At 38.4% G+C, this 12,719-nt stretch overlaps 1 protein-coding gene across 4 annotated transcripts in view; it reads left to right on the top strand.

Annotated features, from left to right (window-relative positions):
* The window catches only part of cdh10b (cadherin 10, type 2b (T2-cadherin)), a 40,782-nt gene extending 28,782 nt beyond the window's left edge, over positions 1-12,000 (top strand). For 2 of the 4 annotated variants that reach the window (XM_079476354.1, XM_079476353.1), the window contains exons 8-12: positions 1,699-1,835; positions 3,267-3,385; positions 3,478-3,586; positions 4,231-4,482; positions 10,852-12,000. In XM_079476354.1, the coding sequence (XP_079332480.1) occupies positions 1,699-1,835; positions 3,267-3,385; positions 3,478-3,586; positions 4,231-4,482; positions 10,852-11,342 (1,108 nt within the window). In that variant the 3' untranslated portion in view covers positions 11,343-12,000. Of the gene's footprint in view, positions 1-1,698; positions 1,836-3,266; positions 3,386-3,477; positions 3,587-4,230; positions 4,483-8,496; positions 9,490-10,851 lie in introns of those variants that run through there. The other 2 variants (XM_079476356.1, XM_079476355.1) reach the window with 2 other exon arrangements.
* The last annotated feature ends 719 nt before the right edge of the window (positions 12,001-12,719 follow it).

The raw sequence follows: 12,719 nt of genomic DNA, 5'->3' as shown, positions 1-12,719 counted from the left end.
AATGATGACAGAATGTTCATTTTTTTATGAACTAACCTTTTCAAAGACTATTCAGTCACATGGTCTTTATGGCTCATATGTTACAGCTCTGTTTCAATAAATCCCCCATTACACTAGGGAAGAAGTTGCGAGTTAAGAAAGTTGCAATATGTTTTTATGGATCAATGAACTGTACGGTCTCAAAAGATAAAGGATGTAACCCTTAACAAAAACTTTTAATGTTTTTGTGTTGTGAAATTGATGTTTATAGAGTTGCAATCGCTCTGAATGTTATTGCGCTCATTATTTTAGTTTCATTACAAACTCCAGGCTGATTTAGCTAATAAGGAAGCTTCCGTCAACAGATAATCGTGGCTATTGTAACAGGCCATTTAACGGCCCAATAGAGATTTGAACACAGCGACACGCTAATTAAATGCTTTGCATATCGAGCTAACAAACAAGTGCTGCTTTTCCATAAGGGCGAATAAAAATGTGCAACAGTCAAACGAAATGAGAAAACTCTGAGTTAAGTTGCAGTCCAAGCTAAATGTATTCATGAGGGAAAATAGGATGCCACAAAATAAGGAGAGAGTTCACCCAAAAATGAAATGCTAACTCCCTAATGTTGTTCAAAACCATTATGACTTTTTGGAACGTAGTCTTAGGAACACAAAATACATTTTGAGAAATGTCTCTGTGGTTTTCTGTATGAGTACACTAGCATATAGATCGACTGAACCCACATACAAAGAGTTCCTCTTCTCATCCCTATTCACCCAGCCTTATGAAAATCTAGCAGAACGCATATCCTCCTTTCACATTTTGGTTGCTGATCAGATGTGTTGTGCTCAGTTAAATCTAATCCATCAACATGTCCCCAAGAGTGTGAGCGTGTGTGTATGCGTGTGTAAAGGCAGGGGGAAGCAAATTATTCATGGGGCCTCAGTTGGTGATTTCCCTGCGGAAGTTTAGCAAGAAGAATACATGCGCTGTTCTACCTCTCCACCCTCCCTTCTAAAGTCTGACTTCTATAAGTCAAATACTTGACGTGAAAGACTCTGCCTTGTCTCTCGTCTCCTGTCCGCATTCGCACTATGAGCGATCGTCTGAAAAGCCTGTCCGTCTGGCTCCCTCAAGCACGCCACACTCAGTTGCATATTTAAATGTCAGCAGAATATGTAAGTTGACATTGATAAATGGCTTTAATAGGAAAGATTTCCTTTTCTTATTTCATGGAAACAAAAGGCAGTGGATGAACAGAGCGATTAGCATTCAGCCTCTCGCAAATCGACCACTTCGGAATTCACAACACGCGTTATGCGGCTATGGATAATTGATAGTTGCGTGAGCTGCGGTTTGTCGCAGCTGCTTAACGCATAATTGATTAGCACTTATTGACATCGCCGGAGATGTTTTGATGTTGGTCCGCCTGCATGTGACGCACACAAAATGTACGACTTGCAGGACAATCTATCCAACGTAGCCTATACATTGCTATACCCACAACCTTTCCATCCATCGCTACTTAACCACTCTGTGCTAATTTATACGGTCGTCTTTTAAGTCTACGTTCTCTACCCTTTATTATTGGATGTGCGATGTACTCTTCAATGGGGCATGTTTACAACGTCTTAAAACATAGAACGTTCTGTCCCTGCATCCGGCCATAATCAGCTCTCTATTGTCTCGCATTCATTACCCTCATTCTTGTTTCAGATACACCATTGATCGCCACACAGACCTGGAAAGGCTGTTTAACATCGATTCCAACAATGGTACCATCAGCACACTGCAGGGTCTGGACAGAGAAACATCCAAATGGCACAACATCTCCGTTCTGGCCACAGAACTCAGTAAGTTTGTATCGCAGATATTATATGAGACAATGTTCACTCTTCATCGGGCGGTAATCTGCACTTCAATGAAGCCAAATTGTTCTCCTTTTGTTCCCTTTGTAGAGACGCTTTCGTTTAGCAATGCCAAGAGATCACTTTCAATGTTTTTTTAATTGAGATTGTGAAATCAGGTTTTAAAGCATTTAAATGTTTTGTACCGAAAGCTGTTAAGTCTCTTCGTTTGTTCAGAGTCCAATATTTATATGCTTAAAAATGTCCTTTTTGAAATAATTGTAATAGTTTCTATTCAACTGGATCATGATTAGACTATAGACTGTTTCATCTATCGCACACGCTAAGCCCGAACATTTAATTTAGTTTGATCAATAATTTAAATTAGCTTAAATTTTTGGATTTTTTGTTTTTGTTGATTTTAGTTAAATTTTTGTTATTTGTTTTTGTCATTTTATTATTTATATATTTATTTGTTGTGTTGCTATTTAAGAATATTTTGTGTATAATAAAAATTTTAACCTATTTCAGTTTATTTTTTAGGCGACGTTTTTCTTAAGTTTTTCACAATCTTTTTGAGGTTAATCATTTCTTAATATAAATAAATGTTTTCAAAGTTTTAATTTGTGTAAGCTTAAATAACCTTGGGTCTGAACGTAACGTCCGATATGATAAGATATAATAATTCATTTATTTTATTTATAGTTTATAGTTTGGGCCACATAATGTTTGTTTATGTTGTTACCGCTAAAGCCGTCAATAGGTAGATAATATTGAAGCTGTTTTATCATATACCATGGACACTTTTCAGAAACACGACGGTCAATTAAATAAGTGTTGCAATTTTATCCAAGCAAAAACAGAAAGTGTAAAAAATGAACAAAAACAAACAAAAAATAAAGTATATTTGTCAGGAGTGTGTCTACACCCGTGGGAGATTTTTGCTTATGGAAATTTGTTGCATTTATTCATGTTTTGTTTAAAAACCCAGGGTCCCTGAAACCCCGTAATTTGTCATTTCTGAAGCATGTTATCAAGTTTCCAGTGTTGCTTATAACGAGGTACAAGATTAGAGAAAATCATGAAGATACATAAACCTGATAATAACCGAGCATTTCAAATAGTCTGCGAGTCTCTCAGACCCCGCACAGGTCATGAGAGTTAAAACAATGCGATAACTTCATCTTGGATCGACAAAAAACTTCTAGAGCCCCGAGACGTTCTCAGCGGCGGCTGAAACTGCAGCACAGCAGTAAATGACTGATGACAAAAATCAAACTGTCATCCATGCTTGTGGTTTAATTCATGTTTTCTGTAGAGGAATACATGCCCGGGGTTAAGAGCTGACAGACAAATTTAGAGACGTGAAATTAGACTATTGAATGCAAACTGAATATCTCCCACGATTGCTGAAACACATTCATCACTGGCGTCTAGGTACTGCCCTGCAAACCAGAGTCCCGGTGTTTATCAAAGTACGAGATGTGAATGACAACGCGCCCGAGTTTGCCATGTACTATGAGACCATTGTGTGCGAGAATGTCAAAGCCGGTCAGGTATGACGTGTTTTATGCAAATGAATGAATGAAATACAAAATCAAAAATACAAAGAAATAGAAATGAAAGTAAATGTGTTATTTGTTTCCAGCTCATTCAGACCATAAGCGCCGTGGACACGGATGAACCTCTCATCGGTCACAAGTTTGTCTTCAGTCTAAGCACCATCAATCCAAACTTCACCATCTTCGACAACGAAGGTACTTAAGCAAAATGCAGAAACAATGCATGCAAACATGACAATTTTTCGTTGTTAAATGACTTACTGGCATACGAATTAAGCTGAGATAGGAGAAAGACATCAATCAATGCTATTTAACTATTGCTCGCTTTGCATCCTAACTAGCTTGGCATAGCAACATTGGCTCAACCAATAGTGTGACTTTGTGGGCGGGCCTGTCTGTTTACACCACCGGAGGGAGGCTTGTACAGAAATGACACACTTTACTTTAAACTCTCGTAGCGTGTTTGTTTTACTCTGGCAGTGTTTGCAGGTCTAGTGGACCCGCATGCGGCTTTAAAAATCACTGCAGCTCAAAACGTTATGTAAAAAACATTTTACAAAGTTTAGTTATTCCAGCAGCATATATGGTGATATTTTCCAGAGACCCAAATATCACACAAAATCTTATATGTTTGTGGCTAAAATGTTCAGAAAGTTTACAATTAAGTCTGGTACAAGAGTATCGCATTGGTTAGACAGATCGTGAGTCTGCGTTGCTTCCTCGAATGAAAATCGTACATTAATATATATACTATTTACAAACTTATCAAAATCACAGCTCCATATTTAAACCTGACAGTCAAAAAACACTTTCAGTATCTTCAGATTCTATCTTTCTAGATAACACAGCGAGGATCCTGACACGCAGAGGCAGCTTCAACAGAAGAGAGATGAGCTCGTACCTGCTGCCTGTGGTCATCTCAGACAACGATTACCCCATCCAGAGCAGCACCAGCACGCTGACGGTCAGAGTGTGCGCCTGCGACAGTCATGGAAACGTGCAGACGTGCAGCACAGAAGCCCTGATGCTCTCGGCCGGTCTGAGCACGGGAGCGCTGGTGGCCATATTACTCTGCATTTTAATACTTCTCAGTAAGTATTGATCGGCCTGTAATGCATAAGCTTTTACTTTAAGTCTTGAATGTTTTCCTTTTTTGTTAATACTGTGCGTTAACTATATGTGCTGTATAAACACACAGGCGTTGCCATAGGCAATTTTTTGAGGAGTCTTTAGACAACATAGGACCTTTGATCACACAACACTGTTTACATGCATTAGCTTGTTTTTACTCTAATGCGTGATGTGAAGCCTCAAATGTAGCAAATGTCCCTTTGTAAACGCTACACACGTTTATGTACTCTCCAAAAAAATCATTACCCTAAGAAGCGCGTTGCATTACAGATGTTTTTTGGTTAGTCAGACTCAGGTAATGCTGTGAGTTTGTGTTGTTTGTTCATGAGCCGGCTTTGATGTGAGGTCACCACGTTCGGGTGGGAGAAATAAAGTTGCTAAAATGGTGTTCCAGCGTGCACGAGGCTTCTGTCAGATGATTGCATGTCCTATCGTGACGCATTAATCGATTCTTGTAGAGACGGCTTTGTTGGTTTTAGGGAGTATGTTGAGCTGCAACCTAGAGTTTTTTAGCGTTAGTGTTGTCGTAAAGAACACCACCCTGTCACCGGCCTCTGACGTTAATGGTTCCTACAGGTTTAGGTAGACAGTTTGTGTCGGCTGTCTGTTACTAAAGGTAAGAAACTAAGAATATGTCAGTAACTCCAACCGTGCCCCCCACTACATCAGGTACTCTTGAGACATCCAGTTTGGAGAGAATTCGGAGGCGCAAGCTGTCAAAGCAAGCGACACGTTTGATAACAATGATTTATTTGCTAAGCAGAAATGGGCTGTTTGCACTCCAAGTTCTCATATTCGGTCGTGATATGATCTCAAAACCACACACAGATACCGAATCTGTTTTTTTTATGTAGGGAACCAAAAATAAACGCTTGTACGTTGCGCAGCGTCTGGCGAACGAAGCGAAACCCCTCTTGACCTCTTGTCCTGGTTTTCTGATGATGCAGCAACACAGTGTGGGCCGTGCATCATCTTTCTGTTGTTTATTCTTGTTATTTATTCATTTTCCTCCCTTAAAATTTCTCCAAATATTTCCTCCAGACAATGAAAAGTAGGCCACTCCATTAAGACATTACTGTAGGTGCTTTCTCTCTTTCCCCCTTCGCTCGGAAAGTGCAGTGGTGGGGAAAAATAGCTTTCATTATTAAATGTATGCAATTGACAAAAAGTCCTTTGTGTTCTTCAGAGGTTTAAGTAGGTCGCTCGCTTCTTCCTGACGTCGTAAAACGCCACTTGTGCCTTTTTGTGAAGTAATGCGGTTTAAAAAGTGGCCGGTCGAGAACAGACCACGTCTGAGGGGAAAAAAGGAAAAATATGTTGTGCTTACGTTAAAACGTTCATCAATAAGTAATTGTTGAAACTGCATGAGTGCATCTTCCGCGTCCCCAATCTAACCCGAGGCAATCCGTCAACATTTCCTGCTGTCTGGCCCCGTACGAATCGCCCAAACGTCATATTATGAGGAACTTTAGGAACATTTAGCTATTCATTTTTCAGGTTGGCCAAAGCGGGTTGTTTGTTTGGTTTGATTGGTGGCCTCCAATTATTCATATTATGGATTTAAATACTTTCTCTGTCTTTCAGTGGTCGTTTAGCTTAGATCAAAGAGCATTATGTTAGTCCAATCATAACATCAGTTATTTATGTACACAGAAGTTCACATTAAATGTAGTTTACAATCCATTTTCAGTAATCAGAGGTATTTCCAAGTGAAACGGTATACATAAAAAAGTGTTGATTTAATCTGAAAGGTATGGTTGAAAAAACTGTATTTAGTGTTTAATGCTAATAGTCATGATTGGTGCAAGAAATCTTGGCCGACATTTTTACAATTTTAAACTATAAAGGTGCTTTTCGATGCCGTAGAAGAACCATTTTTGGCTAAATGGTTCCATACCTTTGTTGCATGAGGGTTAAAGAAAGGTTACTTTACACTATAGACCGATTTGCAAAATGTAAACAACCCTGGTCAAGAAGCATTTTCTGTTTCAGTTTTTTGCTGGCTTTTTTCAGATTTCACATTTGGAAGTGTCATACATCCAAATTCACACTTTTTTCAGGTAATAGAAAAAACACCATAGATTCCAAATGATTAAATACTGTGACCAGCACTTTCTTATACTCTAGATATTTACAAAACCTGTGACACACAAAACAAAAGTCTTTTATTTTATGTCTGACGAGGTTTGAGAATATATGGCAAGTCATCCGAGTCCATTTCTTCATACAGAATCTCTGAAGATCCTTTAAATGTTGGTGCTCTCTTATCTTCAGTAAATCCTTGGGGTATTTTTTTCCCTGTGTGCACCAAACATATTGTGTTATTGCTGCCAAAAAAACAAATTTTCCTTTCATATGGCCATAGAACCCAGTCCAGCTTGAAGTTCCAGTATGGCAGATTTACTGTATATGGTGGAGCTTCTTTTGCGTGAGAGCAGAGGTTTTCTTTTCTTGAACAGTGTCCCAAACAACTTGTGGTTATGGAGGTGCAGTTTTCCTTTATTTTTATTAAATGCTTTCCAAAATTCAACTGATAACTGCAATTTTTCATCTGTGCTCCTTGAAAAGTCTTTGGCCACTCGAATTCTTCTCCTCGCCGTGCATTAAGACAATATATAAACTCATCCTGTTTCAAGCTGTTTTTTAACATCTCCAGTCCATTAAAACTTCTTGATCATTGCCCTGATGTTGGAAATCAGATTTTTTTATTGATTTAACTAATTCCTTAAAGCCATTTTGTATATCGTGTAGCTCAAGAGAAATATATTGGACATCAGACCTATGTGCAATATACAGACCTTTATTTGGTTTTATCCATTGAGATAAATGATTAGGGGGGTTTGGGCTTTGTGTTACTAATATGAATTCTCCTTTGAAACAAGAAGTCATGACCGGACAACACCATGTTTCTAGTCACCTTGGTGTGCTAAGAAAATATACTTGGGAGATAATTTACTCATAAGAATTTCTAAGGGTGCCAATAATTGTGACCAGGGTGTATTAGGTAAAAAAAACCATAATGTGATATTCCCCCACATCAAATTGTTCTACTTTAAAGAAATGTTGGAATATTGTAGATTTCTAAAATAAAAGATCAAAAGTAGAAACAATGCAGATTTATTTTTATAGCCTTATTTGCTCATATTCGGTGGCTCAATAATGGTTTAATTGCTTCTATTTTAGTTTTTATCTATCAGTTTTTACTTTTGAAGTCTTATGGATGCACATGTATATTGGTTCTATGCTATAATTGTTGTTGTACACCACTTTGGTTGGCTTTGACCATGTTTAAATGTGCTTTAAAAATTAACCCGACTTGACTCTGATATTACCAACGGTACCATATAGTGGAGGCACTGCAAGTCTTGAAGATGTTTGTTTCACATTTTGATTTATTAACATTTCGTAGAGGTCAAAAACGGAAACAGAGGGTGCTTCCGCACCTGTGTTGTTTAGATTCAGCAAAATGGTCTACAAAAAAAGGGATAGAATAAAAAATGGTTCTTTTAGGAACCTTTGTGATGAATGATTCTTCGGTGGCATTGCTGCTCTTTTTTATAACACAAAACAAAACGCTACAGAGTATAGAACATGGCTCCTTTAAGATCTTTTCTGTTAATGCCTACAACATGTCAGTTTCTGCCTATTACACAGTGTAGACTATTGTGCGCCGTGTGTCAGACCACTTTAGGTATCTCATATTCTGCTGTTCCCCCCCTCAGGCACCATCTAGTCCAGCGCTGCAACTCTCTTTAGCAAACTGAGACCGGACACCCTACCCCGTCCCCTTCTCCACTTTCAGTTTCTTCCCCTAAATTAATCCGCTAGCGCCGAGTTGACAGCTTGTATTATAAGCCTTTCAGCTACACCTGCTAACCAAAATATCACGCTTTTTCCTTCTCTTTTGTTTTGTGTTCTCCCTTTCTTTGTTTACCATCACTTGTACGTTGTTTCCACCCCGCCCTTTCCTGTAGATTTGGCTAATGGTCCCCCGAACCCCGCCGTACACACCTCTACAAGAGCGTAGGCCCATGTGAGAGATTTCCTCATCCCGACTCCTCCACCAGCCTTTCCCGTCCAGATCACAGGATGAGCCCTGCTCGCACTGCGGGCCCCCAGGCTGGGCAGAACACAGCGTGTTGTCCCCCTACTGTGCCTTCTTCATAATTAACACCTGAGTGGGAGGCTGGGTTGAGCTCTCTGCTCACCTGCTGCGAAGAGACAGCAGCCACTGAACAGGAAAAACAAGCTGCAAACTACAGCACCTGTTCCCTTTTTATGGACATAAGTCTCTTTTCTCGCCTCTTCTGGCTCAAACTATGAACATTGTGAACTTTATGGTCTGCCTGATCTCATTAAACCTCCCCATGTTTTTTCTTTTAAATAGACAAAGGGGACATTCTAATGTTTTAAATTTTAAAGGGATAGTTCACCTAAAATTTAAATTCTTTCATCCTCACGTCATCTCATTTCTTTCTATGGCATAACACAAAAGAAGATATTTTGAAGAATGGTGGTAATATGAAAAAACATTGGCCCTTGTTGACTTACATTGTATGGACACAAACTTACAAAAATAGTTCTCAAAATGTCGTCTTTTGTGTTTCACAGAATACACATAAAATAAAAAATGTTTGCTTTGTAATGCACATACAACTGTAAATCGTCTACCATTGTTTCATTATTTTATGCCAACTGGGACATTAAAATATATTTAGAAATAATGATTGTCATCATCTTGAATTGTAACAGGTGGAATGCAATTGTAACACTGTGAAAAAAAACTATTGTACTGTTTTTATCCGCTGTATCCCACAAAAAGTTATTATAATAAATTATAATATAATTGCTTGAACCTGTTTGTAAGGTTAACTCCGTGTTTAAGCAAATATGTAATTTTAGTGAAACTAGGCGCTAGGGAATAATGTTGTTCAATCATTTTTTCCTATTAAAAGTTAGTTATTCTTCAATCTGTCCTAAATTATATCTGTTTAAAGCAAATGCATGAGTGGAACCTACATTATAATTATTTCAATTGGTTCAAATGGGTTTTTAACTCAAATATAAGCTGTCAAGAACAGTCTTTAACTAAATACGTAATATTTGTTACGTTGAGATTGAAGACATAAGTCTATTCATTTAGTAGGTATCGATCACGACAAGTGCTACAATGGCCTTCCAAATCACAGCTGATCGAATCTTGCATGGCGTCTACCAACAGTGATCGTGTGAGAAAGATACGCTGAAGTTCAACTCAACTGAAACTATGAAAATTGATAAGTGAAGTCTTACGTTGCAGTTAGATATACATGTCCCTTTTGGAACCCTGCACATTTGTACTACGTAAGAGAAGAAAAGAGAAACCTTTTCATTTTCATACCACAAGGTGATGGCTCCAGGCAGCATGAAGTCTTTATCTACATTACACCGCGTCTTTCTTCTCTGTATTCATGAGTATCCTAAGCGCATGACACCTTTTGAAACATTCCTCAGTATCTTGGGCTAAGCTCTCTAGTGCTGTGCAGTTTTTAGTCTTTTTACTGGGTGTCTTATCTGTGTTCTGCTTTAGCCATCCAAGAACAGCCTGTGATTCTGCAGTGGCTCTTTCTTCTCTGCAGTGATTGAGATTATGCATGCTTTCTCTCGCTCTCTCTATCTGCCTCTCTGAGCACCGTGAAAACTAGCACATCCAAAGTGTTTGCACGGCCGCAGTTTTTCAGCTGACTGTGTGCTTCTGTTTTTGTTGATCGAGACGACTTCATTGTCCCTGAGCATCCATTGCCTGGCCACTTCTTGATTGAATTAAGTGAACTTAATCATAAGGTCTCGCGGGTCCGTGGAGTGTGCCTTGCGGGTTGCCACAGCAGTCGTACTCCGTATCTGTCTTTGGCTCTTTGTTAATTATTTCAAATGATATTTATTTGATTTTGATTTATGTCACAGCTTAGAATTTTATGAAAACTTAAAGTGGAGAATGAAATTGTTGATCCATATTGGAGGTTTTGAAAGTTCTTATTTCTTGTAAGTGTACATTTTGACGAAGGCTTGGAACACACTGGTTTATAAAATCATTAAGTATTATATATTAAAAAAGTTTTGATACAGTTAAGAAAAAATTATATCACAATAACCTTATAAAACTTAAACTTATTTTATGCTATCTACAAATATGATGTTGATGTTATAAAAAAGCACCTAACTGCATGTGAATACAATTCTTTTACCATGGTATCTGGTGTCTCACTGGCCTAGAGGATGCATGACTATGACAGAGCTTTGTTCAGTCTTATTTACTATGATGTCATTTTCTTTTGTCTCCGTCTCGGCAGTGATCGTGGTATTGTTTGCGGCCCTCCGGCGACAAAAGAAAAAGGAGCCTTTGATCATCTCAAAGGAGGACGTGAGGGACAACGTGGTCAGCTACAACGACGAGGGTGGCGGCGAGGAAGACACGCAGGCCTTCGACATTGGAACCCTCCGTAACCCCGAGGTCATCGATACCAACAAACTCCGACGGGACATAATTCCCGAAATGCTGTTTCCGTTCCGCCGCACGTCCCCTTTGAAGGACAACACGGATGTAAGAGACTTCATCAACGGACGACTGCAAGAAAACGACTCGGACCCCACGGCGCCCCCTTACGACTCCTTGGCTACCTATGCTTACGAAGGCAGCGGCTCTTTGGCCGAGTCTCTGAGCTCGTTGGAATCGGCCGCCACAGAAGGAGACCAGGACTTCGAGTATCTGAGTCACTGGGGACCACAGTTTAAAAAACTGGCGGATATGTATATAGGGCAAGAGTCCCAGAGAGAGACTTAATCCTGGATATGCAACGCAGCGCACTTGAAGATCTCAGAGCACTAAATGAACACATACGTACTGAAATGTCCCCTGTCTCTGCTGTGTGACGCATATAGAATCGACAAAACTTGAACAACTGGGAACTTTTCACATAGACATGCCCTTTTCTCTTTCTGTCTTTTTTAACTTTGTCCTTTCTCCTCTGGACTATCTCTCCTTCTTTCCCTCTTCAAAAGAATCAGTAAAGATGCCTTTTAAGAGTAGGGATTTGTTGTAATCAATGGTGTGGACAATGTGTTTTATAACCAAGGTGACTGATAGTAGCTTTCTACATGATCGATGTTTATGGCTAAAAAAACCTGAAGAAAACGATTTTAAAAAAGCTTAGCTTTTATCGCAGACCAAGTCTAAAATAGGTGCAGTATGTGTATAATATGTTTTACAAGTATGATCATTGTGTAAACTACTTGATATCTCTGTTAAGAGGCGGTTGTCCTGTGGAAGGTTTATATGGGTTCTGTCAAACTGTGGATTCATTTCAGCTCATAGAGTTAGAACTGTACAATGAATTGTGTATTTGTAGAATATCGGTCATTATGTTCATGTCGTTTGAATGCTGTTGCATTGTTTTATACAGTATTTATATTTTTATACTTATTTTGATAATAAAGTTTGTAAAATATTTTCTCTTCATGGCATGTTTAAAAAGGCTTTTTAAAAGCAGTCGGATTTTCACTTTCGGAGTATCCTTTACATCAATGTATAATTTAAATATGTGATATTTGATTTAAATGGATAAATATATATTTCACAAAGCATTATCTTTTGCATAATTATGTGAAGTGGCTATTAATTTTGAAAGACTCAATTATAGAGAGTAAAAATGGTCTTTATGTTTAATATGTATGTAACTTCTATTGGTAAAAAAAATGCAAGTACATACAAATCTTTGAAGTCTTTACCCCGATTCACAACGGTAAGCACATAATAATGATTTTACTAGAATTGTCAGTTTGACGCCATTTCACAGGATGCATAAAGTATCTTGCGATTCAATGTTCCTAACAGAGATGGTGATATAGAGGCAAAATTTATATTTACATTTAGTCATTTATCCAAAGCGAGTTACAGAGAGTTCAGGCAGCAATAATCGATATGTCATACAAGAGCAATAGTACGATAGGTGCTAATACAAAGTTACTAGTTTCAACAAAAGTTTTTTTTTTTTTTCATTTGTCTGTCAAGTATTCACAGAAGAGATGGGTTTTAAGTAGTTTTTTAAAGGTTGTGAGAGATGTGGTTCACCGGACCGCGTTACGAATTTCAGTTCCTCTTCAATGTTGAAAATAGAAGAAAATAATACAAATTCAGTAACCAACAGAATCTAAACAGCAT

Source organism: Barbatula barbatula (assembly GCF_947034865.1).
Source record: "Barbatula barbatula genome assembly, chromosome: 16".
Lineage (NCBI taxonomy): Eukaryota > Metazoa > Chordata > Actinopteri > Cypriniformes > Nemacheilidae > Barbatula > Barbatula barbatula.
Note: the sequence above shows the minus strand (reverse complement) of the source record. Positions and strands in the feature narration are given on the sequence as shown.